General features: G+C 41.8%; 2 protein-coding genes and 1 long non-coding RNA gene across 5 annotated transcripts in view; 2 read left to right on the top strand and 1 right to left on the bottom strand.

The window, feature by feature from the left end:
* The window catches only part of LOC132974765 (protein HIRA), a 24,890-nt gene extending 22,267 nt beyond the window's left edge, over window positions 1-2,623 (top strand). The window contains exons 21-25 of the mRNA XM_061039039.1: window positions 1-95; window positions 200-322; window positions 423-586; window positions 1,636-1,724; window positions 2,049-2,623. The exon at window positions 1-95 is cut by the window's left edge and continues 11 nt beyond it. Coding sequence (XP_060895022.1) covers window positions 1-95; window positions 200-322; window positions 423-586; window positions 1,636-1,724; window positions 2,049-2,165 — 588 coding nt within the window. The 3' untranslated portion in view covers window positions 2,166-2,623. The remainder of the gene's footprint in view (window positions 96-199; window positions 323-422; window positions 587-1,635; window positions 1,725-2,048) is intronic.
* A 2,645-nt stretch (window positions 2,624-5,268) lies between these two features.
* Window positions 5,269-20,400, top strand: LOC132974762 (interleukin-6 receptor subunit beta). Of its 3 annotated transcripts, XM_061039036.1 has the most exons (15): window positions 5,269-6,040; window positions 6,773-6,877; window positions 7,986-8,100; window positions 8,260-8,393; window positions 8,765-8,895; window positions 9,371-9,530; window positions 10,536-10,618; window positions 10,705-10,927; window positions 15,882-16,076; window positions 16,379-16,477; window positions 17,471-17,611; window positions 17,697-17,822; window positions 17,926-18,010; window positions 19,196-19,277; window positions 19,546-20,400. In XM_061039036.1, the coding sequence occupies exons 1-15, from the start codon at window positions 5,977-5,979 to the stop codon at window positions 20,137-20,139; spliced, it is 2,337 nt and encodes a 778-aa protein (XP_060895019.1). In that variant the 5' UTR covers window positions 5,269-5,976; the 3' UTR covers window positions 20,140-20,400. The 3 variants fall into 3 exon arrangements, with proteins under 3 accessions (XP_060895019.1, XP_060895020.1, XP_060895021.1); XM_061039037.1 differs by lacking the exons at window positions 10,536-10,618; window positions 10,705-10,927 and having other exon boundaries at window positions 5,270-6,040; XM_061039038.1 differs by lacking the exons at window positions 5,269-6,040; window positions 6,773-6,877 and having other exon boundaries at window positions 8,304-8,393.
* On the bottom strand, window positions 20,355-20,895 carry LOC132974764 (uncharacterized). Its single transcript, XR_009673142.1, has 2 exons — window positions 20,783-20,895; window positions 20,355-20,690 (listed from the first exon to the last, which is right to left on the bottom strand). It is a non-coding gene; the product is annotated as an uncharacterized LOC132974764 (long non-coding RNA).
* Window positions 20,896-22,460: the final 1,565 nt, after the last annotated feature.

Genomic DNA, 22,460 nt, shown 5'->3' with positions numbered 1-22,460 from the left:
ACGGTGTCTCAGTCTCTGCTGACTCAGCAGGGAGTCCCTGTCATCGGACTGTCCAACGGGAAGTCGTACTGCTTCAGCTCGTCGTTGGAGACGTGGTGAGACTCTAACGAGAGAGCGAGGAGAGAGAGAGATAAAAACACAAAGCTGATGAAGCGTCTCTAAATGAAACTGATGAAGAGTTTTTCTGTTTCTCTGTCAGGACTCTGATCGCAGACAGAGGAGACTCTCTGGTCCAGTGTGCTGACTTCAGGAGCTGCCTTCCCACCAATGAGGCGCCCGTGTCCTCGGGGCCGCTCGCCGTCATGCAGGGACGCAATCTAAAGTACGTCCACGTTTCTTACATCATGTCCATTCTACATTCTATCCCCACACGTAACCTCTTAAAGTTCAAAACATAATGAATGTGTGTGTGGTCGCTGCAGTGCCGGGCGGCTGGCGTCCCGCCTCTCCTCTACGCCTCACCACCTGCAGCAGAGCATGACGCTCGCCTTCCTGGAGAACCAGCTGGCGTCCGCTCTGACGTTACAGTCGGCTCAGGAGTATCGTTACTGGCTGCTCATCTACGCCCGATTCCTCGTCAACGAAGGTACAGACATCTGTATTTACACTTCCTGCTGATTCATGTTTTTATTGTTTTATTTTTTTTACTTCTATTGCAACACATTAACGTTTCCGATCATTCGTACTTTACGTATTTGCAACATTTTTAACACCCAGTGGTGAAAAGGAAACAAAACAGAAATATATACACAGAGTATGCAGATTCAAAATATAACAGAGGCAGCATGCAGCGCTTTGTGCCTCCTTTTTACAAACATATAGAGAGTCAGGTTCAGCATACTGTTCAAGAAATAAAAATAAAAAAGAAGTAGAAAAGGTTTAAATGAAAAAAAATAGATAAATAAACAAAAAAAAAGTAAATGTGCGTCATCTCCTGCAGATATTAACATCTAAGATTGTATGCATGTTTGCACTTAACCAAGATCTGTCAATATCATGGTTTTTTTTTTTGTTGTTTATTTTATTTTTATTTTTTTAATTCATTCAGTATCGTTTACATTAATGGTTATTCATAAATGAATTCATTAATTAAATAATAGCCTCCCATTTGGACCAGCGGTACTCTATCTCTTTATCCCTAACCCTGGAAGTTATTCTCTCCATTTCTGGTATTTCTTGCAGTTATTTTCCATCAGTGCAAGAAATGTATGTTTTTTTTAGTATGAAGCTAAGAGAGAGTGTGTGTGTGTGTGTGTGTGTGTGTGTGTGTGTGTGTGTGTGTGTGTGTGTGTGTGTGTGTGTGTGTGTGTGTGTGTGTGTGTGTGTGTGTGTGTGTGTGTGTGTGTGTGTGTGTGTGTGTGTGTGTGTGTGTGTGTGTGTGTGTGTGTGTGTGTGTGTGTGTGTGTGTGTGTGTGTGTGTGTGTGTGTGTGTGTGTGTGTGTGTGTGTGTGTGTGTGTGTGTGTGTGTGTGTGTGTGTGTGTGTGTGTGTGTGTGTGTGTGTGTGTGTGTGTGTGTGTGTGTGTGTGTGTGTGTGTGTGTGTCTGTCTGTCTGTCTGTCTGTCTGTCTGTCTGTCTGTCTGTCTGTCTGTCTGTCTGTCTGTCTGTCTGTCTGTCTGTCTGTGTGTTCCCTCCAGGCTCTGAGTTTCGACTCAGAGAACTTTGTCAGGAGCTTCTGGGTCCCGTCCACAGATCAGTCTCTACATCGTGGGAGCCGACCGCTCTGGTACGACATCGACACTCTTCGATATGTTTCACGAGAGAGCGAGTCGTTCAAACTAGAAATCACCAGACATGTGGCGCCTAGAACTTCTTGTTTGTTGCCGTGGTAACGAAGCCGGTATCTTCATATCGTCTGGTGTTTTACTTTGATCATCTTTAAGTTTAAAGCTCTGACGTAGTGACGACCTCACAGCGTCACATTATTTTAAACTCCTTCATGTTTACTTTTCCTGTTTCCTGTTTCCTGTGTGTAGAAGAAAAAACTAGAAGTCGTGTCGTCACCTCGAGCACACGCTCATCGTTTGTTTCATCGTTTCTGTGCTTTCAGGGTCTGCGTAAGCGGGACTTGCTGCGGGAGGTTTTACCCGTCATCGGTGAGAACCTGAGATTCCAGAGACTCTTCACGGAGTACCAGGACCAGCTGGAGCTGCTGCGCAACAAATAACACAAACACACACACACACACACACACACAGGGAAACACAGACTGACACACACACAGAACGCTGCTCGTCTCTGAATGTGTTCAAACACGTCCAGGTGTTTTCTGAGAACTTCAATCAGAGCCGGTCTTCAGCTCACCGGGGGAGAAGTGGGTGCTTCATTTTTTTATTTGGAATCACAATTTCTTTTTGAACTCTCGTCTTTTGTCTTTTCTTTTTTTTTCCTGCTTACCTTGTTGCTCTGACCTTTGACCTCTCTCCTGAACTCCTAATCATGAACTTGTAAAGAATATCTAAAGAGCGAGGCTGAGAGAGGTCGTGCAGCGTCAGCAGCTGTTCAATCACTCGCCGAGGGGAGACGCTCGGAGAAGAGACAAAAGAATCAGAACGGATGGAGAGGAGCGATAAACCAAAGTGATGCATGGACGAATAACCAAGAGACGGGCCCGTTTGTCCTGAATCTGCCGGGGGGGGGGGTGTTATTGGCCTTTAAAAGTCACAAAGCCGAGGTCAACATGTGACATCATGGTGATGTCACAGACACAAATATTTAGACCTGCAGATCATCGCTATACTGAAGTGCAGAATGGACTTCTGGGAAATGGAGTCAGAAGGGATGTTGGAAACGTAAGTTATTAAAAAAAAAAAAAAAAAAGATTTTTGTCACTTTGTAGCCGCCGGCGTTTACAGCGGCGTCAGAAAGCACTTGAAGCAGTGAAGACAACAAAAGAAACCAGAAACCCTGAAAGGTGAAAAATAATTTCTCTCCCATTTGGCTGGAATCTCTCTGAATCTTTGAAGCGACGGGGAAGACTCAAAACTCAACGAGTGTAATCGTCTCATTTCTAGTGGGAGATATTTCATAAGTCCGGGTGGAGTTTTATTGAAAAGCAAAATCAATCGGGCCTGAAGGTCTTTCAGTTTTATCAGAGTGATGTTTGTGAAATGAGACGTTTTCTTTCTGCACGATCAGATGATGCAGGCCGTAGTTTTTCTATAAGAAGATTTTCAACTAGAAACAAGTTAAATGCGCTCATTTGATTGATTTGTACGGAAGCCCAAAGAGGACACTGTTTTCCCGTTTTAACGAGTAGATTCCTGTTGTTTATTTGTCGCGGCGTCCCGGGATGACAACGATGGTTTTCCCATGATTCAAATAAATCAAATGAATTTGTTAACTTCTTGAGAATCTGCTCGTTATGACAGGAAAACTGAGATAAATAAAACGAATAGATGAGTGTCCGCTTTGGGCTTCCGTAGATTTTAGTTTTTGCAGCTTACAGAAAAATCACGTCAGGAGGAAACAGGAGGTGTGGTCGATGTTGAATGATGAAATATTTCTGTTGGATTAAAATGTATTAAAGTGCTCTGTGGTACAGATTGAGCTGCTGCCCCGTGTGGCTACAATGAGAATTACAACAACAGTGGCCCGAGCCGCGGCTTGTCACAACCAACAATCTAGCTGCTCCATCTCTATGTTCCACACAAACCTGAACGTTATCTATGAGGTCCAGATAATCATCAGTCTGATGCTGTTTACTGACAGATGAATTCTTCTTCTTAAGAATCCAGTTCACTTCTCATGAAGCTCTTCACGTCTCCTCACACCCTGAACTCTGACTCCTCTCGTCTGCAGGTTTTTTTTTTTAACTCTTTTACCGTCAGCTTGCTTCACAATCACATCCAAACTCATTAAATACGAGGAGCTGCTTCAGCCTCCCCGTGCTCTGCTTTCTCCATCTCGTCTTTTCTGTGATGCTTTTTAGTTTCCTGGTGCAGCTTCTTTTTTTTTCTTTTTGTACGTATGAAATCAGAATCTAAAGTGATCGATCTGACTCCTTGAATCATGTGAACGCACCACGAGCTAGTGGGGAAATATTTTACATCTGATCCGTTTCTTTTGTAAATACGTTCTCAGTTGTTGTTCGTCTTTGTCGCCGGGCAGAAACCACTGCAGCTACGAGGGGTCAAAGTTTTCTGTCTGACATCCATTAACGCCACATTTCTGCTGCTGTCAGGAGCCTAAAGGTCAAACGGCTCGATGAATTTCACGTCAACAGAAAGTACTTCTTTCCTCTGCTGATCCACAGAGTGAGTGTGTGTGAGCTCAGCTCGCTGCACGCTGTGACGAGCGGCGCTGACCGACCCACTCGTTCTTCACTGATGTGTACAGCTTCTCTCTCATTTCTCTCTAACGTTTATTTGCTGTTAGTCATTTTTAAATGTTTGTACAAGGCAAAAGTTTTTGTTTCATTTTTTTTTATACAAGAAAAAAAGAAAACGCAGAGATGAGCTGAAGTTTTGCTTTTTGAAGAAAGTAAAAAATAAATGTTGGATATTTCTGTTTTGACGTCATGTTTCATGAGAGAAGGTTACTGATGAATGAAAAAAAACTACATTAAACCTTTTCACTGACAAAGATCACCTAGTCATAGTCCCTGCACATGAATGTTAAAGGTCCAATCAGTGAGCTGTGTAGAGAGTGAGATGATAAAGGTATCTTACTATCTGATCATTAAGGAAACATGTTGAAGTGCTGGCTTCTCTGACAACAATGCAGCAGCCAGTATGTCCTCCTTCTAACTTTAGATTCTGCTCCTGAATGCTCTGGATTTGTTTGGACCAGAGAAGGTAGGTGCTTTTAAGACACGCCCCCACACGGCCGTTTTGGACGCCCCTCGGTTTGTCAGATATGAGAGCAGTTATCAGGTCAAACCAACAGGTGTTGCAGCGATCCTTTTGCAGTAACGAGAGACCGTTCTCTGCACAGCATGAGAAACATCACATTTACACAGCGACCTTATCAGACCAGTGCTGCGTGCTGCTGTGTGCCAAGAGTGAACGCCTTCCCCAAACCATCAGATGTCGACACAATGGTGTTGAAATCAAGCATCGACTTAAAAGGGTCGACTTAAAAGCGCCTACCTTCTCTGGTCCAAACAAATCCAGAGCATTCAGGAGCAGAATCTAAAGTTAGAAGGAGGACATACTGGCTGCTGCATTGTTGTCAGAGAAGCCAGCACTTCAACATGTTTCCTTAATGATCAGATAGTAAGATACCTTTATCATCTCACTCTCTACACAGCTCACTGATTGGACCCTTAAGTTTCTGTACTTTTCATTATTATCGATCATTAAAAAAACGGAGATTGTTTCATTTTAGAACACGTAGTATATAAAACATATCGATGTATCAAGAATGAAGGCAATGTTAGCGTTAGTAAAGCTGTTAACCTTTGAAAACTGGCGTTTAATAACCCCACGCTTCTCTGCAGCTCAACCCTGGAAAAAGAAAGTCGATAGTGAGGTGCAAAATCCTGCAGTTCCTGGAGTGTCCACTAGAGGCTGGCTGCAGAGGAACAGGAAGTCACATACACACCCATTCTAAAAAGCCTGTTTTTACAGCAGAGATTAACATGTTTACAGCCTGGTTCAAAAAAAAAAAAAAGCTCATGTCTTGATCTTAACAAATTGTGGACTAAAGTCTAGTGAGGACCACTTGTTCAATCAGGGTCAGGGTTTAGAGAGAAACATATTGGGTGAAGGTTTCTGTGGTGGCGTGGGGCTTCGTGTAGACCTCCAGGAAATGAATGTGAGGCTGACATGAAGCAACTTCCTCCTCACAGCGACCTCAGCTGCTTATCTTTTTTGGTTTCCTCATCCCACACAAAGATCTTTAACTCACCAGAGGGGAAAATAAGATCTTCACTGAGGGAGACTCAAACGGTCTGAAGCTCATCAGGTGGAGAAATGGACTTTCTTAGATATTAAGACTGAAACACATCTTTATATTCATTAAGTTCAGCGGTGAAGATGGAGCGTCTGTGTCTCCCTGCTCTCTGCACGCTGACGCGCCTCCTCTGCGTCTTCTCTCTCGGTGAGTCATTTTAAACTATTCTCTGCGTGTTGCTGAGATGTGAAACCTCACAGTGTTGACATCAGTGTGTTATTAGTCACATGTACGAGTATGTACTTTTCAGTCTGCCTTGAATTAACTGGTTTCTCGCTGGAATATTTAAGGTCTCTCAGAACTTGAATCTCAAATTTAACCGTCTTCATGCTGCACTAAAGTGTCGGCTACGGAAGCCCAACGTGGACTGTGCATTTCATTTCCCTCAATTTTCCCACGATAAGTGAATTTCTGTTTTTCTGTCAAGATCTCAACTTATTTATCTCGCCTTCCCGGAACCACAACGCCGGTTTTCCAGTGATAACGATAATTTCTTGAGATCTTGAGTAAACAGCTGAAATTACAGGAGCCCTATGTGGACGTACAGTTCATCCCCTTTTTTAATCTTTCTCTGTTTTCCTGTTAAAACGAGTAAATTCAGCCGTTTTCCTTTAAATGTATTTATCTCGCTGGATTTCCCGTGATGTCGACGATTTTTTGAGATCTCGAGAAAACGGCTAAAATTAACTTGTTGTCGTTATCCCAAGAAAAAAACAGGCTTCGTTATCAAAATCAGAATCAGCTTGATTGGCCAGATATCTCACACATACGAGGAATTTGAAAGAGCGGAGTTCAGAGATAAACAATAAACAAACAGAGGCTGCACGCTGTTGGTTTGACACGATGGTTTGTGTGTGTTTGTGTGTGTTTGTGTGTCAGAAGTGACAGTGAAGGACATCGACCTGAAGCTGTGTGAAAAGCACAAGCGAGCCTGTGTCACCGACCTCCAGGACTGTGACCCCCGGCCGCCTTCGTCTATACAGAGTGAGTACAAACAAACAAACAAGTGTAAACATATTAAAGTCTCTGATTTAAGTCATTTCTCCAACATATATTTATATATATATTATATATTAACATGTATTTATATATATATTTATATATTAACATATATTTATATATATTTATATTATATATTAACATATATTATATTATATATTGACATATATTTATATATATATTATATTATATATTAACATATATTTATATATATATTAACATATATTTATATATATATTATATTATATATTTATATATTATATATTAACATATATTTATATATATATTTATATTATATATTAACATATATTATATTATATATTAACATATATTTATATATATATTTATATTATATATTAACATATATTATATTATATATTAACATATATTTATATATATATTTATATTATATATTAACATATATTATATTATATAGTAACATATATTTATATATATATTATGTTATATATTAACATATATTTATATATATATTATATATTAACATATATATATATATATTTATATTATATATTAACATACATTATATTATATATTGACATATATTTATATATATATTATATTATATAGTAACATATATTTATATATATATTTATATATATATTATGTTATATATTAACATATATTTATATATATATTTATATATATATTATATTATATAGTAACATATATTTATATATATATATTATATTATATAGTAACATATATTTGGTAAATGTTTAGCAGTTTAAATCTTGAACCTAGGAAATATCCATCCATCCATTATCTTCCTCTTATCCGAGGCCGGCCGCGGTAAGCAAGTCGCCCCAGACGTCCCCCCCTCCCAGCGATGTTTTCCAGAGTCCCGAGGCGTTCCTAGTCCAGAAGGGATATATGATCCCTCCAGCTAGCTCTGGGTCTACCACTGGGTCTCCTCCCTGGTGGACGTGCCCACGACCAGAAGGCGTCCTGATCAGACGCCTGAATAACCTCACCTGGACCTGGACCTGGACCTGGACCTGAAATCAGGCTGATGTGATTGCATGTTTTTTTGGATGATCTAATGTTCCTTCTTCCTGTTGTTGTTTTTCTACAGAGAACTTGAACATGTCCTGCTACTACTATCAGATGCACCAAACGGTGACGTGTGAGTGGAGCGAGGAGTCAGAGAGCCACACACAGTCGGATGTTTCTCTGATCTTCAGCAGCAGGTAAACACAGAGGGAGCTAAAGAAGATCCAAACACCTGTGTGTGTGGAGCTACATCCTTTACTTCTGAAATGTAAAGGCGGTTAACTGCTGTTAGACGTGGGAGAAGAAGAAGCATCTTTGCCTCAGATCAGATTTTTTTTTTTTTTCTTCTTGTGTAGAAATCTTGGAATCCTGTCATGTTCGTCTCTGATCAACCCATTAGCCGTCTTCGATGTAACAGCCAGGATCAAGAACTACATGATGGAGAGTGAGATCTGGTCCCGCCCTCACACTTTGAATCTGAAAGAAGCAGGTAGGTGGTCCAGACTTTTGAGCAAACTGTGGAGACATATTATGAAAAATCCTCTTCTACAGTGTTTTTGAACATATATTTGGTAACCTGAGAGTCTACTGACCCACAACATGTGAAATAAACCCATCCAGTCCTTTTCTTTGTTTGTGGTCTGTATAAGTCTTACAACACAGAGAACAATGCTCTTTTTCAAATGTGCTCTCCTTGTGATGTCACAGTGGGATTCTGGTAAAAAAACATCCCTTCCCTCCCCTGGTATCTCCACCCATGGATGATTTCTCCACTAAAAACTAGCAGACGGTTGACAACCTCGAATGATCATGAAATAGTTTTGTTTCTCATCTTCTTGCTTCCTTGTCTCCTCTCCTCAGTCAGACCCCTCCAGCCTGTTTTAACGGCTCTCAGCTCCACCCAGGACTCCATTGTTGTGTCTTGGAATTGCATCAAAAACTGCATCTGTCAGCTTCACTACAGAGTCAACAAGACACACACATGGACCCAGGTCAGGACCCCACCACTCAAACTTCCTATTTAAAGGAGCAGTATGTAACTCTGACCCCTATTGTTTAAAATGGGTACTGCAGTCTAAATTCTAAACATCATAGAGAGCTGTCTCCCCCCCCTCCTCTCTAGAGTCCATGCTCACTCAGGTCACCATGTGGTGGACTCTGAAGCTTCAGTGTTTATCCAGCTCTGCATGGGTCTGTAAACCTTTCTGTGTTCTAACCTCTCTCCATTTTTCAAAAGCATCTCCAATATTGATCCTAGTTTGAGCACATTTCTGCTCGTGGAGCTTATTAGAAACATGCAGAGGCTTTTTAGGTCGGGTATAATCACTTCTATCTGAACCAAGAGTATCATCGCATTGTAACAGGACAACAAAGTTAAATCACAACAATAACAAAAAATCCAGTCAACAAAGTTTACACTGAGTCAGTCCTCTCAAACACTCTTTTTGTTTATTTGCTTGTTTCCAGGCTCCAGATTTGGTCTCTGCACATCCCAGTCTCACACTGACTCACACCGTCAGAGACCTGCAGCCGTTTACAGTCTACAGAGCGGCTGTGCGCTGCAGAGAGAGGTCTGGCATCTGGAGTAAGTGGAGCACTGACATCACCATGAGCACGCTGGAGAAGGGTAAGAGTTTAACACAATAACATTACAGGCTCGGGGCCAAGACAAGCCATTGTTACCACATAAAAAGAACCAATATAGATATCTGCAAGTGAAGTTTGACAAGTTGAAAAAGGATTCGCTCGTTGGCTGGTTCTGGAACAGACTGACATGAATATTGATAACTCTGAATGACTAAAGCAGACAAGAACAAAAGCATAAAGACTGACATTTTCTATTTTGTTATTTTTAATGCCTCAAACTGCTGCCCTGGGGTAAGTGTCAGACAGAGTGGTAACAGCACGCTGCAGAAACAGACCTTTCTTACATTTTCCATTGCAACAATTCTCAATGAGTGATTCATGTGGCTGTTAAAGGTGACATATCCTCCTCCTCTTCTTCAGGTTAAATAAGTGTCAGAGCTCCTCAAAACATGTGTGTGAAGTTTCTTGTTCTAAATCCACTCTGATCCTGTATTTGATCATGTCTATAAACCCCTCTATTTCAGCCCTGCTCAGAACAGGCTGTTTCTGTGTCTGTACCTTTAAATATGTAAATGAGCTGTGTCTGAAGGGAAGGGCTTGGGTGTCTCTGGCTTTCTCGCTCCATGTCCTATTGTTTACAGTGAGAAGGCAGACTCAGAGGGCAGAACAAACACCTAGCTGTGGGAGTGTGACCCACCTGGGGGAGGGGCTACTTCCCTTTGTGATGTCATGAAGGGAAAATCTACAAACGGCCTGTTTGAGCACACATTTTCTGAAAAGTGGAGCAGGCAGAAGACAGAGAGGATGGACTTTTCTCATAATTGGGGGGTTTGTAGACAGACTAGAGGAACATGGAGAAGAGGATTTTGTATCATATGTGACCTTTAAAGGAAGAATGTGCCACTTTTGATCCAGTAGTTGTCGCCCTTTACAGAGACACACCTCCAAACCCCCCTCCACTTGCGTTCAAAATCAGCAAATACATCAAAGGTAGTGCTTGGTCTAGTTGTGAATAGTCGTTTGTGCTTCCTTGTTTCTCCGTCAGCGCACTCCAGGCCCCCTGACGTGTGTTACAGAGTGGAGAAAAGAGACGCTGCTGAATCTTTTCTACTTCAACTCGTGTGGAAGGTACGTTACAGATTATGGGAAATATTGTAGTTTAAACACTCACATCTCCATAAAATTAATTTGACCAAAGTCCTGTATCTGTGCAGGACCTTGACCTCCTTGAAGCCGGAGGTCGTATCCTCGGATACCAGGTGAGCTACGAGCCAATGAGGAAGCAGCCTCTACAGGACATATTCATTCAGAATGTCACAGAGGCGACAGCGCTGATGTCGGTGGAGGCCGGGAACTGCAGTGTCACAGTAACAGCCTTCAACAACGCTGGCTACGGGCCTGCTGCACGTCTCAGCATCGACACACAGAAACAGAAGAGTGAGTGGCACGCTGGTTGATGTCATGGTGATGTGCTGACTGACTCTAAAACTCAACAGCACAGATATCAGCAGCACAACACTTGTTTTTAAAGGGCTAAGAAATAGGGTAGTGAAAGAACTCCTTAGTGCAAAAACCAGGTACTTCATGAAATTGATTTCTGAATCTGAATGGAAAAGCTCAACACTTTGGAAACATCTCAATACTTTAAACAACTGAACAATTAACCACAATAAATCAGTAGTGGAATTGAACATAAAAGGAGGAGTTTGTAATGATACAATTGAAATTGCAAACAAATTTAATACATTTTTTATTTAATCAGCTGAGGAACTGGCAGCAAGTTTTAAACCTGTGCAGTTAACAGATGTATTAAGAGACATCTCAACGTCCTTTTATATCATAAAGACAAAGTTATCACTCAGTTAAGACAATCAAAGGCCAAGGATATTTTTGGCTTGGATAAGAAGTGCTCTTCTTTTAATACCAGTTACACATATGGTCAACTTATCCATCAGAACTAATACATCCCCACAGGAATGGAAAACCCCAATTCATAAGGCTGGAGCACCTGACCAGATCTTTAATTACAGGTCAATTTCAATCTTACCCACACTCTCCTCCTTGAAAAAACTGTTGCCAAGCAACTTGTAGACCACCTTGAAAGTAGAAACCTTCTGCACCCCAAACAATTTGGGTTTAGACCAAGGTACTCAACAGAGTTAAACTGTTACCTTACGGAAACTATTAAACAGTCATTGGATGAAGGCAGTGAAGTAGGAGCAGTATTTTCAGACTTGAAAAAAGCATTTGATACTGTGAATCATGACATTCTCCTAAATAAACTGCAAAAATTAAATATAATATATCAAATGATGCAATATCCTGGTTTCGATCGTACCTTCAATGCAGAGAGCAGTGCGTAAGAATAAATTCCACTCAGTCATCTGTTCAAACATTCAGAATGGGAATTCCACAAGGTTCCATCTTAGGGCCCTTACTTTTTAGTTTATTTATAAATGATTTACCAGACAGCCGCAAAAGAGTCAACTTTCAAATGTATGCAGATGACACAGTTATATATGTGTCTGCAAAGACCCCTGAGATGGCAGCAGAGATCCTTTCAAAATAAATGTCTAGTGTGTCAAAGTGGCCAAACAGATATAGAGTATGATAAGTGAGAAATAATCATGGCATGCATAAATTGTCTTCTAACCTTAAACTATGATAAAACTGTGTCAATGTGTTTCTCAATAAAAAGAAAAGTAAATGATCATTTTAGAATAGAGATACATGAAGAAGAGATTAAAGAGGTACATGAGTTCAAATGTGTAGGTGTTATTTTAGATTATCCGTTATCTGTGAAAAGGTTATGCAAAACTGTAATCGTCTAATAAGACAACATATACCACTAAAACAACAATATAGGCATGCCATGATTTTTTCTCACTTATCATACTGTATAACTGTTTGCTGCCAGGCCAACCAAACAACAATTACACCTATCAGGTGATTATATAAACAGGCACTGAAAATAATGGATCAGAAATCAGTCACATGGCATCATTGCCTCATTTTAAAAAACACAATGTACTGAGTTTTTCAAATCTGACTTTTTAAATGTGTAAACGTCCTCGCTCCAGAAACAATCTGTCAGCTGATAAACAAACCAACCAGCGAAATCAGAACGAGGGCTACATCAAGTGGAAGCTGTAGAGCACCAAAACGCAGGACTACATTTGGTCAGTCATGTTTTTCAGTAAGAGGAACACATTACCATCTGAAATTTAAAAAACTGACAGAGTTCAAGGTTTTTAAAATAGTGAAACAGTGGCTGAAACTGAAGAACGTTTTTGAGCATTGAACGTTTCCTCTTAGAATATTTGTTTTACTGCTTAATATCATTTAGTCTCTTATTTGTATTGAGTTCATAATGTCAGTATTTCTATAGCATCAATGTTTCTGTATTTTATTTTAGTCTAATAATTCAGTTTTAATCCTAAAAGCCTAGCCAGGGACGGGGGTTGCAAATTAGCCAAGGCTAGAAACTTTTGTGCATGGCATCTACTTAACATATGAAGCAATGTTTACTGCATGTGTCCCTGTTAAATACACAAATAATAAACAACAACAACAGGGTTATTTTTCACACACACACCCATAGTGAACATGATTATCATTTTTAGGATTATCCACCTCAGTCTTTTAAACTGATGGTATCAGATCTGACATTGAGCTTTAACTTAAGCAACATCCTGTCTGGGTGTGTCTATGTCTGTTTACTGCAGGAAAGGGAAGCGACAGAGCGTTGACATGATGTTCAGATTAAACTGATAGCAACACTTCTCAAGTCAAATGTTTTAGTTTCCTAATTATAAAAACAACGTGGGACATGTTGTGATGGGAGCGATCTTTGGACTGCTCGGTCACAGCTTAAAGCTCGACTATAATATATTCCTAGATAATCAAATCTTGGTGGGAATAAATGGGTGCATGGTGGAATAACGCTGCTGCATGCCGTGTTGATGTGCTGTTATGAAACTGGAAAAAAACAGAATCATAGATTGTTGCGTCATATCTTAAAGAGATGTTTGTTTACATTTCATTTAAACTTTAGAAACATCCTATTTCAGACCCAAAGATTCATTCTGCTAAATATTTAGTCATTTCATCCCTTGAAATGTCTTGCTCATTTGGGGGCGCCGGTAGCCTAGTCCTCTGAGTGGGCGGCCCTAGTCCGACCTTTGGCCTCTTTCTCACATGTCATTCCCTTCACATGTCACTTAACCCCAAGCTGCTCCCTCTGCTTTGTCGACGGGGTGTGAATGTGTATGAGTAAATAAATACTGATGGACTCTTTACACAGCAGCCTCTACCATCAGTGTGTGAATGTGTATGAATGGATGAGTTAATACTGATGGACTCTTTACTCAGCGGCCTCTACCATCAGTGTGTGAATGTGTATGAATGGATGAGTTAATACTGATGGACTCTTTACACAGCAGCCTCTACCATCAGTGTGTGAACGTGTATGAAGGGATGAGTTAATACTGATGGACTCTTTACACAGCAGCCTCTACCATCAGTGTGTGAAGGTGTATGAATGGATGAGTTAATACTGATGGATTCTTTACACAGCGGCCTCTACCATCAGTGTGTGAATGTGTATGAATGGATGAGTTAATACTGATGGACTCTTTACTCAGCGGCCTCTACCTTCAGTGTGTGAATGTGTATGAATGGATGAGTTAATACTGATGGACTCTTTACACAGCGGCCTCTACCATCAGTGTGTGAACGTGTATGAATGGATGAGTTAATACTGATGGACTCTTAAGCGGCCTCTACCATCAGTGTGTGAATGTGTATGAAAGGATGAGTTAATACTGATGGACTCTTGACTCAGCGGCCTCTACCTTCAGTGTGTGAACGTGTATGAATGGATGAGTTAATACTGATGGACTCTTTACTCAGCGGCCTCTACCATCAGTGTGTGAAGGTGTATGAATGGATGAGTTAATACTGATGGACTCTTTACTCAGCGGCCTCTACCATCAGAGTGTGAATGTGTATGAATGGATGAGTTAATACTGATGGTCTCTTTACTCAGCGGCCTCTACCATCAGTGTGTGAACGTGTATGAATGGATGAGTTAATACTGATGGACTCTTTACTCAGCGGCCTCTACCATCAGAGTGTGAACGTGTATGAATGGATGAGTTAATACTGATGGTCTCTTTACTCAGCGGCCTCTACAATCAGTGTGTGAACGTGTATGAATGGATGAGTTAATACTGATGGTCTCTTTACTCAACGGCCTCTACCATCAGTGTGTGAACGTGTATGAATGGATGAGTTAATACTGATGGTCTCTTTACTCAGCGGCCTCTACCATCAGTGTGTGAACGTGTATGAATGGATGAGTTAATACTGATGGACTCTTTACTCAGCGGCCTCTACCATCAGTGTGTGAACGTGTATGAATGGATGAGTTAATACTGATGGTCTCTTTACTCAGCGGCCTCTACCATCAGAGTGTGAACGTGTATGAATGGATGAGTTAATACTGATGGTCTCTTTACTCAGCGGCCTCTACCTTCAGTGTGTGAACGTGTATGAAAGGATGAGTTAATACTGATGGACTCTTTACTCAGCGGCCTCTACCTTCAGTGTGTGAACGTGTATGAATGGATGAGTTACTACTGATGGACTCTTTACTCAGCGGCCTCTACCATCAGTGTGTGAAGGTGTATGAATGGATGAGTTAATACTGATGGACTCTTTACTCAGCGGCCTCTACCATCAGAGTGTGAATGTGTATGAATGGATGAGTTAATACTGATGGTCTCTTTACGCAGCGGCCTCTACCATCAGTGTGTGAACGTGTATGAATGGATGAGTTAATACTGATGGTCTCTTTACTCAGCGGCCTCTACCATCAGTGTGTGAACGTGTATGAATGGATGAGTTAATACTGATGGTCTCTTTACTCAACGGCCTCTACCATCAGTGTGTGAACGTGTATGAATGGATGAGTTAATACTGATGGTCTCTTTACGCAGCGGCCTCTACCATCAGTGTGTGAACGTGTATGAATGGATGAGTTAATACTGATGGTCTCTTTACTCAGCGGCCTCTACCATCAGTGTGTGAACGTGTATGAATGGATGAGTTAATACTGATGGACTCTTTACTCAGCGGCCTCTACCATCAGTGTGTGAACGTGTATGAATGGATGAGTTAATACTGATGGTCTCTTTACTCAGCGGCCTCTACCATCAGTGTGTGAACGTGTATGAATGGATGAGTTAATACTGATGGACTCTTTACTCAGCGGCCTCTACCATCAGTGTGTGAATGTGAAGGTGTGACCTGAGGTGTAAAAGTGCTTTTGAGGTGCTCTGAAAACTGAACAAGCTGAAGTCCATCTTTCATATTTCTGTTGTTTCTGCAGCGCTCTCTTCAGTCAGACACCTGTGGGCTTCTAGTTCTTCTACGGGCCTTCTGGTCCAATGGGAGCCCCCCACAGACCCCCCTCCTTCTTTCCTGTCTCTCAGTCATTATGCTGTTCAGTGGCGCTCAGAGACTCGACCGTCCACCACCCGCTGGACCACCGTGGATAACTTCTCCACGTCGACAGTTATACAAGGTAAAACCTGGTTGGAATATCAGCCCCTCATTTGTTCCCTCAGTTCTCCTTTTGGGACGATGACAACAGAGAAGATACTCATTGTACAGTTTTTATTTCATTTCTTATTTAAGCAGGGAAGAAACTTGTTAAAAAAGCTTCTGAAAGGCTGCAGGACAGGAAGAGGCTTGTCTCTGTCAACTCTCTAATCCACTCTTCATTTAAGATGAATACATGTAAAGATGTTCTCTTTTGCTGCACAGACATTGTTTGCGATTCACAGCATTAACAGCGTATACATGACGTGTGTTCTGTGTTCACAGATGTTGATTCTGAAGACTCGTACCTGATCACCGTGTTTCCTGTCTACCAGCAGCAGTGCGGACCTCCTCAGTCACTGCCCGCCAGTCTGCAGCAGGGAGGTAAACAAACGCTCAGACTGATGAGGTTCGAAACCACATCTGACTGCAGGATGAGTGAAGTTCTCAACTCTCTGACATCACAGGAAACAATAAATGAATCTAGCTCTGCTCCAAGCTAAGATATGTTTCTCCCAGTTAGCATTGATGGAAAAGATTGTTTTTTAAATTTTTATTTATGTCACATATTCTCCTCCTCTTCAGTTTAAATAAGTGTCAGAGCTCCTCTTCAACATGTCTGTGAAGTTTCTTGTTCTAAATCCACTCTGATCCTGTATTTGATCATGTCTATAAACCCCTCTATTTCAGCCCTGCTCAGAACAGACTGTTTCTGTGTCTGTACCTTTAAATATGTAAATGAGCTGTGTCTGACCACGCCCCCTCTCTAGAAGGACTTGGGTGTACTCGGTCTTTCTCGCTCCATGTCCTTTTGTTTACGGTGAGAAGGCAGACTCAGAGGACAGAACAAACACCTAGCTGTGGGAGTGTCACCCACCTGGGGGAGGGGCTACTTCCCTTTGTGATGTCATGAAGGGAAAATCTACAAACGGCCTGTTTGAGCACACATTTTCTGAAAAGTGGAGCAGGGAGGGTTAGGGTTACACTACCCCACAATGCACTGCGTCTCTCTGTGGAACTGTGGAACTCGCAAGCTAGCCAACCAGCAACTTAAAATAAAAGTTCTGTGCTGAAATACATTTTACCAAATATATTAAAATGACTACTTAGCTGTATTAGTAATGAACGTTTGCATATTGTTGTTGAATTATATTAACAGTCATGCTAGCTTGATGCTAGCACATCGAACGGAGCTCAGAATAGAAGAACGATCCGTAGTTTAGTATGATGCTAACAGCATACTAACAGTCATGCAGTATATTTTGAGTATGTTGTTGGCAGTATGTAGGATGTGGTCTCGGACACATCTGCAAACAAAGAAACCTCCACAGACACGTCTGACACGACATTTTCTATTGTTTTTGTTTGTTTTTTCAGCTCTTAGTGAGGCGATGAAGCTGAGGATAGTGGGCGTTACCAAGACAACAGTGACAGTTGTTTGGGAGTGGCAGCGGAAGTCTGGACCAATCAGAGTGGATGCATATGGAGCGATGCTGAGGGGAGAGTCAGAGGGGCAAAGTATGTTATTTTATGACACTTCCATTTAACATGACATTCAGCCTGTTTCTGTTTGTGATTAATAAACATCCATCAATCTCTCCAGCTGTCTCCCTGTGGCCGGACAAACAGCAGCACACCTTCCTCAACCTCAAACCCAACACTGACTACTCTCTTCTCCTATTGGCTGATGGCGCCTCCAGAAGCATCATCGCCGTGACGACAGACTTCGGTGCCTTTACAGATTTTCACTAGTTAGAGGAAAAAAGTTTCACAGTATTAAATCAAATCGCTCCGATTATTGGGAACTAAGCAATTATTTGTTTTTCATTCAGATGAAGTCCCGCTGGTTGCCACAGCGACTCCTCTGATGCTGCTCGCTGTTACTGTGTTCATCATCTCCATCCTGTCCAGGACTGTGTGAGTCAACACACACACACACCCCAACACACCCAAGGGCTTAAACCAATCACAAGAGGGTAACAGCTCGTCTCTAATTGGTTAAAAGCTCTGGAAACAAGAAGCCATAATATGAAATTATACATCTAACATTAGAAGTTTTAACGTTTGGTGTTTGATCCAAAAAACTTAAAGGAGCAGTATGTAGCTCTGACCCCTAGTGGTTAAAATGGGTACTGCAGTCTAAATTCTAAACATTGTACAGAGCTGTCTCCCCCCTCCTCTCTAGACTCGATGCTCACACAGGTCACCATGTGGTGGACTCTGAAGCTTCAGTGTTTATCCAGCTCTGCATGGGTCTGTAAACCTTTCTGTGTTCTAACCTCTCTCCATTTTTCAAAAGCATCTCCAATATTGATCCTAGTTTGAGCACGTTTCTGCTCGTGGAGCTTATTAGAAACATGCAGAGGCTTTTTAGGTCGGGTACAATCACTTCTATCTGAACCACTTCTCTTGACCCGCTTCCATCGCTGCAACACCTGATAACTGCTCTCATATCTGGCAAACCGAGGGGCGTCCAAAACGGCCGTGTGGGGGCGTGTCTTAAAAGCGCCTACCTTCTCTGGTCCAAACAAATCCAGAGCATTCAGGAGCAGAATCTAAAGTTAGAAGGAGGACATACTGGCTGCTGCATTGTTGTCAGAGAAGCCAGCACTTCAACATGTTTCCTTAATGATCAGATAGTAAGATACCTTTATCATCTCACTCTCTACACATCTCACTGATTGGACCCTCGAGTAACACAGAAAACATGTCTCAAACAGAACTCAACAACCGTATCACTCATTGCAACCTCAATAGAACAGAGCGTCACACATCCACTGACCACCCCCCACCCCCCCCCTTCCCTCAGGACAGAGGTACAGAGCACTGAGGTTCAGAAGGGCTCGTCTTAGGGAGAGCCTGATCCCTGCAGTCAGAGCTGCTCTGAACAAAAGGCCTCGCTGAACACAGTTTGTTCTATTCTCTGTGTTTTCTGTACTGGTATTGTGTTGGTATTGTCTGTTGGACAGGAGTGGTGCTGTGAAAGCGAATTTCCCCGTCAGGGCCGACCCCAGCCTTTTTGGTGCCCTAGTCTGAAGACTAAAAATACAATAAAGACGTTCATTCAGTTTTTTTTCATCTCATCTCCTCATCCCTGTGCAGGTACAAGTCATACTTCTTCCCGCCCATCTCAAGTCCTCGATGCAGCACGACAGGCCAGTGGCTGATGGACCCGAACCACCAGGTGACCTGCTTTTTACTGGAGCTACGTCTTCTTAAAGAGGAATTCTAGCAGCCCTGCAGCATTCTGCACCCTGGCCAGTTAGAAGAAAGTGTGCACGTGGAGAATGGACTTTAAAAAGATCTGTTAAGAATTTTCTACATTTTTGTATCAAGACTTGCTACTAGCCACAAAGACGGTTAAGGACTTCTTGAAAAAGAACTGAAAATATGAACAAAGTTATTTCATCTTCATGCATGTTTGAAATCATATTAATGTTTGTGTTTAACAGAAACCTGCAGAGAGACACATCCTGGACATGGACGACTTCATGGTGACGGATTTACTGGGACCAAAAAGTTTCATCAACGTCAGTTCAACCTGTGAGCCGTCACCATCGGAGCGGCTGCATGAAGAAGCCCCCCTGCTGTCCATCAGTCAGCTCTTCATCAAAATGGACCCTGAGTATGTTTCTGATGCTCCAGTGTTCACAGAGCCTCTCCTGGCGTCTCTCCATCCCTCCTATCATCCCGTCTACACTGTGAGCTGCAACTATACTGACCAGGACCGGGACCAGGACCAGGACTGGGACCGGGACCAGGAAGTGTTTATATCTGAGGCCTTTCTTCAAAAAGAGGAAGAGAGCAGATGGGACTTTGAGACGTCACCTCACAGAGAAACGCTCGTTAAAAGCTCATTTCATGAATTCATGGCGAACATGAATAGCGTGTGCGTCTACCAGACGAGCTGCAGGGCGGAGCTTGTTGGGAACTCGTCTTCCTCTCAGGGGAACAGGGATGTTGAAACCAACTGTTCATCTCTGATCTGTGAAAATGATTACATCGCAAACAGCTGCTCTCCTGCACAAACTACAGATGAAGACTGAAGCACACAGGTACGACATGCTAGTGCCCCCTAGTGGCTGTGAAGTGCATGACGCTGCAGGAAAAGACGTCTGACAATCCAAAAGGCAAAAATGTGAAGACTTTGTTTTTACAGAGCATGCACAGAGTGTGTGTTCACATGCTAATGTTAAAGTGAATTTTATTTTTCATTCTGCAACACATCAAACGACGAGCTGTTTTTTTATGACGAGGTACAGAGGAAGAGCCGATGAGCCATGAAAAAGATCTACTCTGCTTCCCTGGCAGGTCACACACGTGTAAAATTTAATGTAAATACTGCAAACGTCAAAACAAACTAGGGCCCGACTGATATGGATTTTTGATTTTTGAGGCCGATACCAAAATTAGGAAGAGAAAAATCGATATATTGGATATAGATATACACATGTATCGTGTTGATCACTCAAATGCAGTGATCAAACACTTATAGAAAAGATAAATAATGACAAGATAATAAAGACAAGATGGTCAGAGTGATGATGCTTGTTGTAATGAATATAGCGCCCTCTACAGGTGACAGCCAGAAAGAGAACTGTTATACAACGAAACTCAAAGGAAACATTATTTGACTGGTGAATACATCGAGTAATATCGCTGCATATCTGGGATCAAATTAGTCGATACAGATAGTCACTTGGTGTGTTCATATCAGCCGATAAATCGGTTTGGCTCTAAAACAAATAATTGTTGATGTTCTAAACATATCTGGAAAGAAAGCTTTTTGGTTTTGTGCAGCGTCTGCATGGAACGATCTCCAGACTGACCTAACACGTGAAACTCAGAACTCTTGATATTCTTGTGAAATCTGTTGAGCTGTAGACGATTCATTTGATTATTCATTAAGCGTGTTATCTTCTTTGTCATTGTTGAAGCTAAGTGCTAATGCTAATCTCTCTCTGTCAATAAAACTCAATTAATCTAAATCAATGAACCAAGTTTGTTCTGAAGCATTTCATGAAAACGTGCCAACATAAAATCTCTTTTGCTTAAAGGAAGAATGAGCGACTTTTTGATCCAGTAGATGAGAACCAGCATGAAGCCAAAACAAACTGCTGTTAGGCCACGCCTCCTCCATCCTGAAGCCTCCGCCCTCCTCCAGAGACACACCTCCAACCCCCCTCCCCTCGCGTTCACACGAAGAGTCAAGCAGCAAGCAGCGGACAAAACTGTCCATGTCTCGAACAGTGGGCGCACACTGTAGCTGTTCCCACTCAACGTTCTTGAAGCCAAAATATGACGCTTACGGGCGCTTCCATCTTGCGATTTTGACGTCATTTGGAGCCAGAGTCTGCGCAGTAGGGTCCGGGGGGAGGAGCCCTGGTAACACGCCCCGCCCATTTAGCGTACTGCCCTGATGACTTACGCAGCCCAGCTACGCCGAAAGCGCTCTGCCGGTCTACGATGAAGAAATGTGTAAGTACAACCAACCACCGTATTCAAAGTCTAATATTTAAACACACTGTTTTAAAAAATCCCGCTATTTTGATCATTATTGAAAATACGTGGGCTGCTGGGTCCTCTGTTTTTAACGAAATCGTTCTATATTTAAGCTATATTTAAGCTAGGTTAGCACCACAGACCGTAGGCTACAGGTGGTAAGATATGTTGTATTCTGTTAGAAACTGATAGTCTGTAATGTGATTCATGTCTGCTTTTCTAATATATTTAACTGAACAGTAAATCAATTGTTTTTTGTATTTTCATTTAGGCAAAGAAGAGATAAAAGCAGCTGGTCTGACATCTTCCACAGAGGTGAAGTGTAAGTTAAAATCATCTGTTTAAAGTTTATATCCTGTGATCTTTATTTAAGTTTCATAAGAGGATTGTAAAAACAAGTTATTGTTAACAATCAGTCTTCTAAAATAAAAATCACACTGAGTCATACACCAGCTAAATGTTAAATAGAAAGGTGATGTTTTCTTTTCCATTTTACAATCAACAGAAACTAAAAATGACTCATTTCAACCTTCGTCTGCACACCTGTTACAGAGGTCAGGCTGGGGTCACATAGTCTGAAGGAACCTCCTCCTTCTTTCACCTGTGCCAGATGCCCTGCTCATCCACTGTGGTAGAAATGACCTTACACCAGCAGCTCTCCCAGATGAAGAGTCCTCTCTGCCATCACCCAGAGGAGCTGATCGACGTCTGCACAACTGAAGAAGGTGGACAGAGTCTGGAGCTTTGTTACAGTGAACAGTGAGAAGGTGGACAGAGTCTGGAGCTTTGTGACAGTGAACAGTGAGAAGGTGGACAGAGTCTGGAGCTTTGTGACAGTGAACAGTAAGAAGGTGGACAGAGTCTG

This window comes from Labrus mixtus, chromosome 5 (assembly GCF_963584025.1).
Source record: "Labrus mixtus chromosome 5, fLabMix1.1, whole genome shotgun sequence".
Classification (NCBI taxonomy): domain Eukaryota; kingdom Metazoa; phylum Chordata; class Actinopteri; order Labriformes; family Labridae; genus Labrus; species Labrus mixtus.
The sequence above is the reverse complement of the archived record's forward strand: the minus strand, read 5'-3'. Positions and strand labels throughout refer to the sequence as shown.

What these genes read in the sequence shown, in the direction of transcription:
- LOC132974762 (XM_061039036.1), top strand. Translation starts at nt 5,977, where the DNA reads ATGGAGCGTCTGTGTCTCCCTGCTCTCTGCACGCTGACGCGCCTCCTC. An exon ending in CCTCTGCGTCTTCTCTCTCG is followed by an intron (nt 6,041 to 6,772) that starts GTGAGTCATTTT and finishes TTTGTGTGTCAG; the next exon opens with AAGTGACAGTGAAGGACATC. An exon ending in CGACACACAGAAACAGAAGA is followed by an intron (nt 10,928 to 15,881) that starts GTGAGTGGCACG and finishes TTGTTTCTGCAG; the next exon opens with CGCTCTCTTCAGTCAGACAC.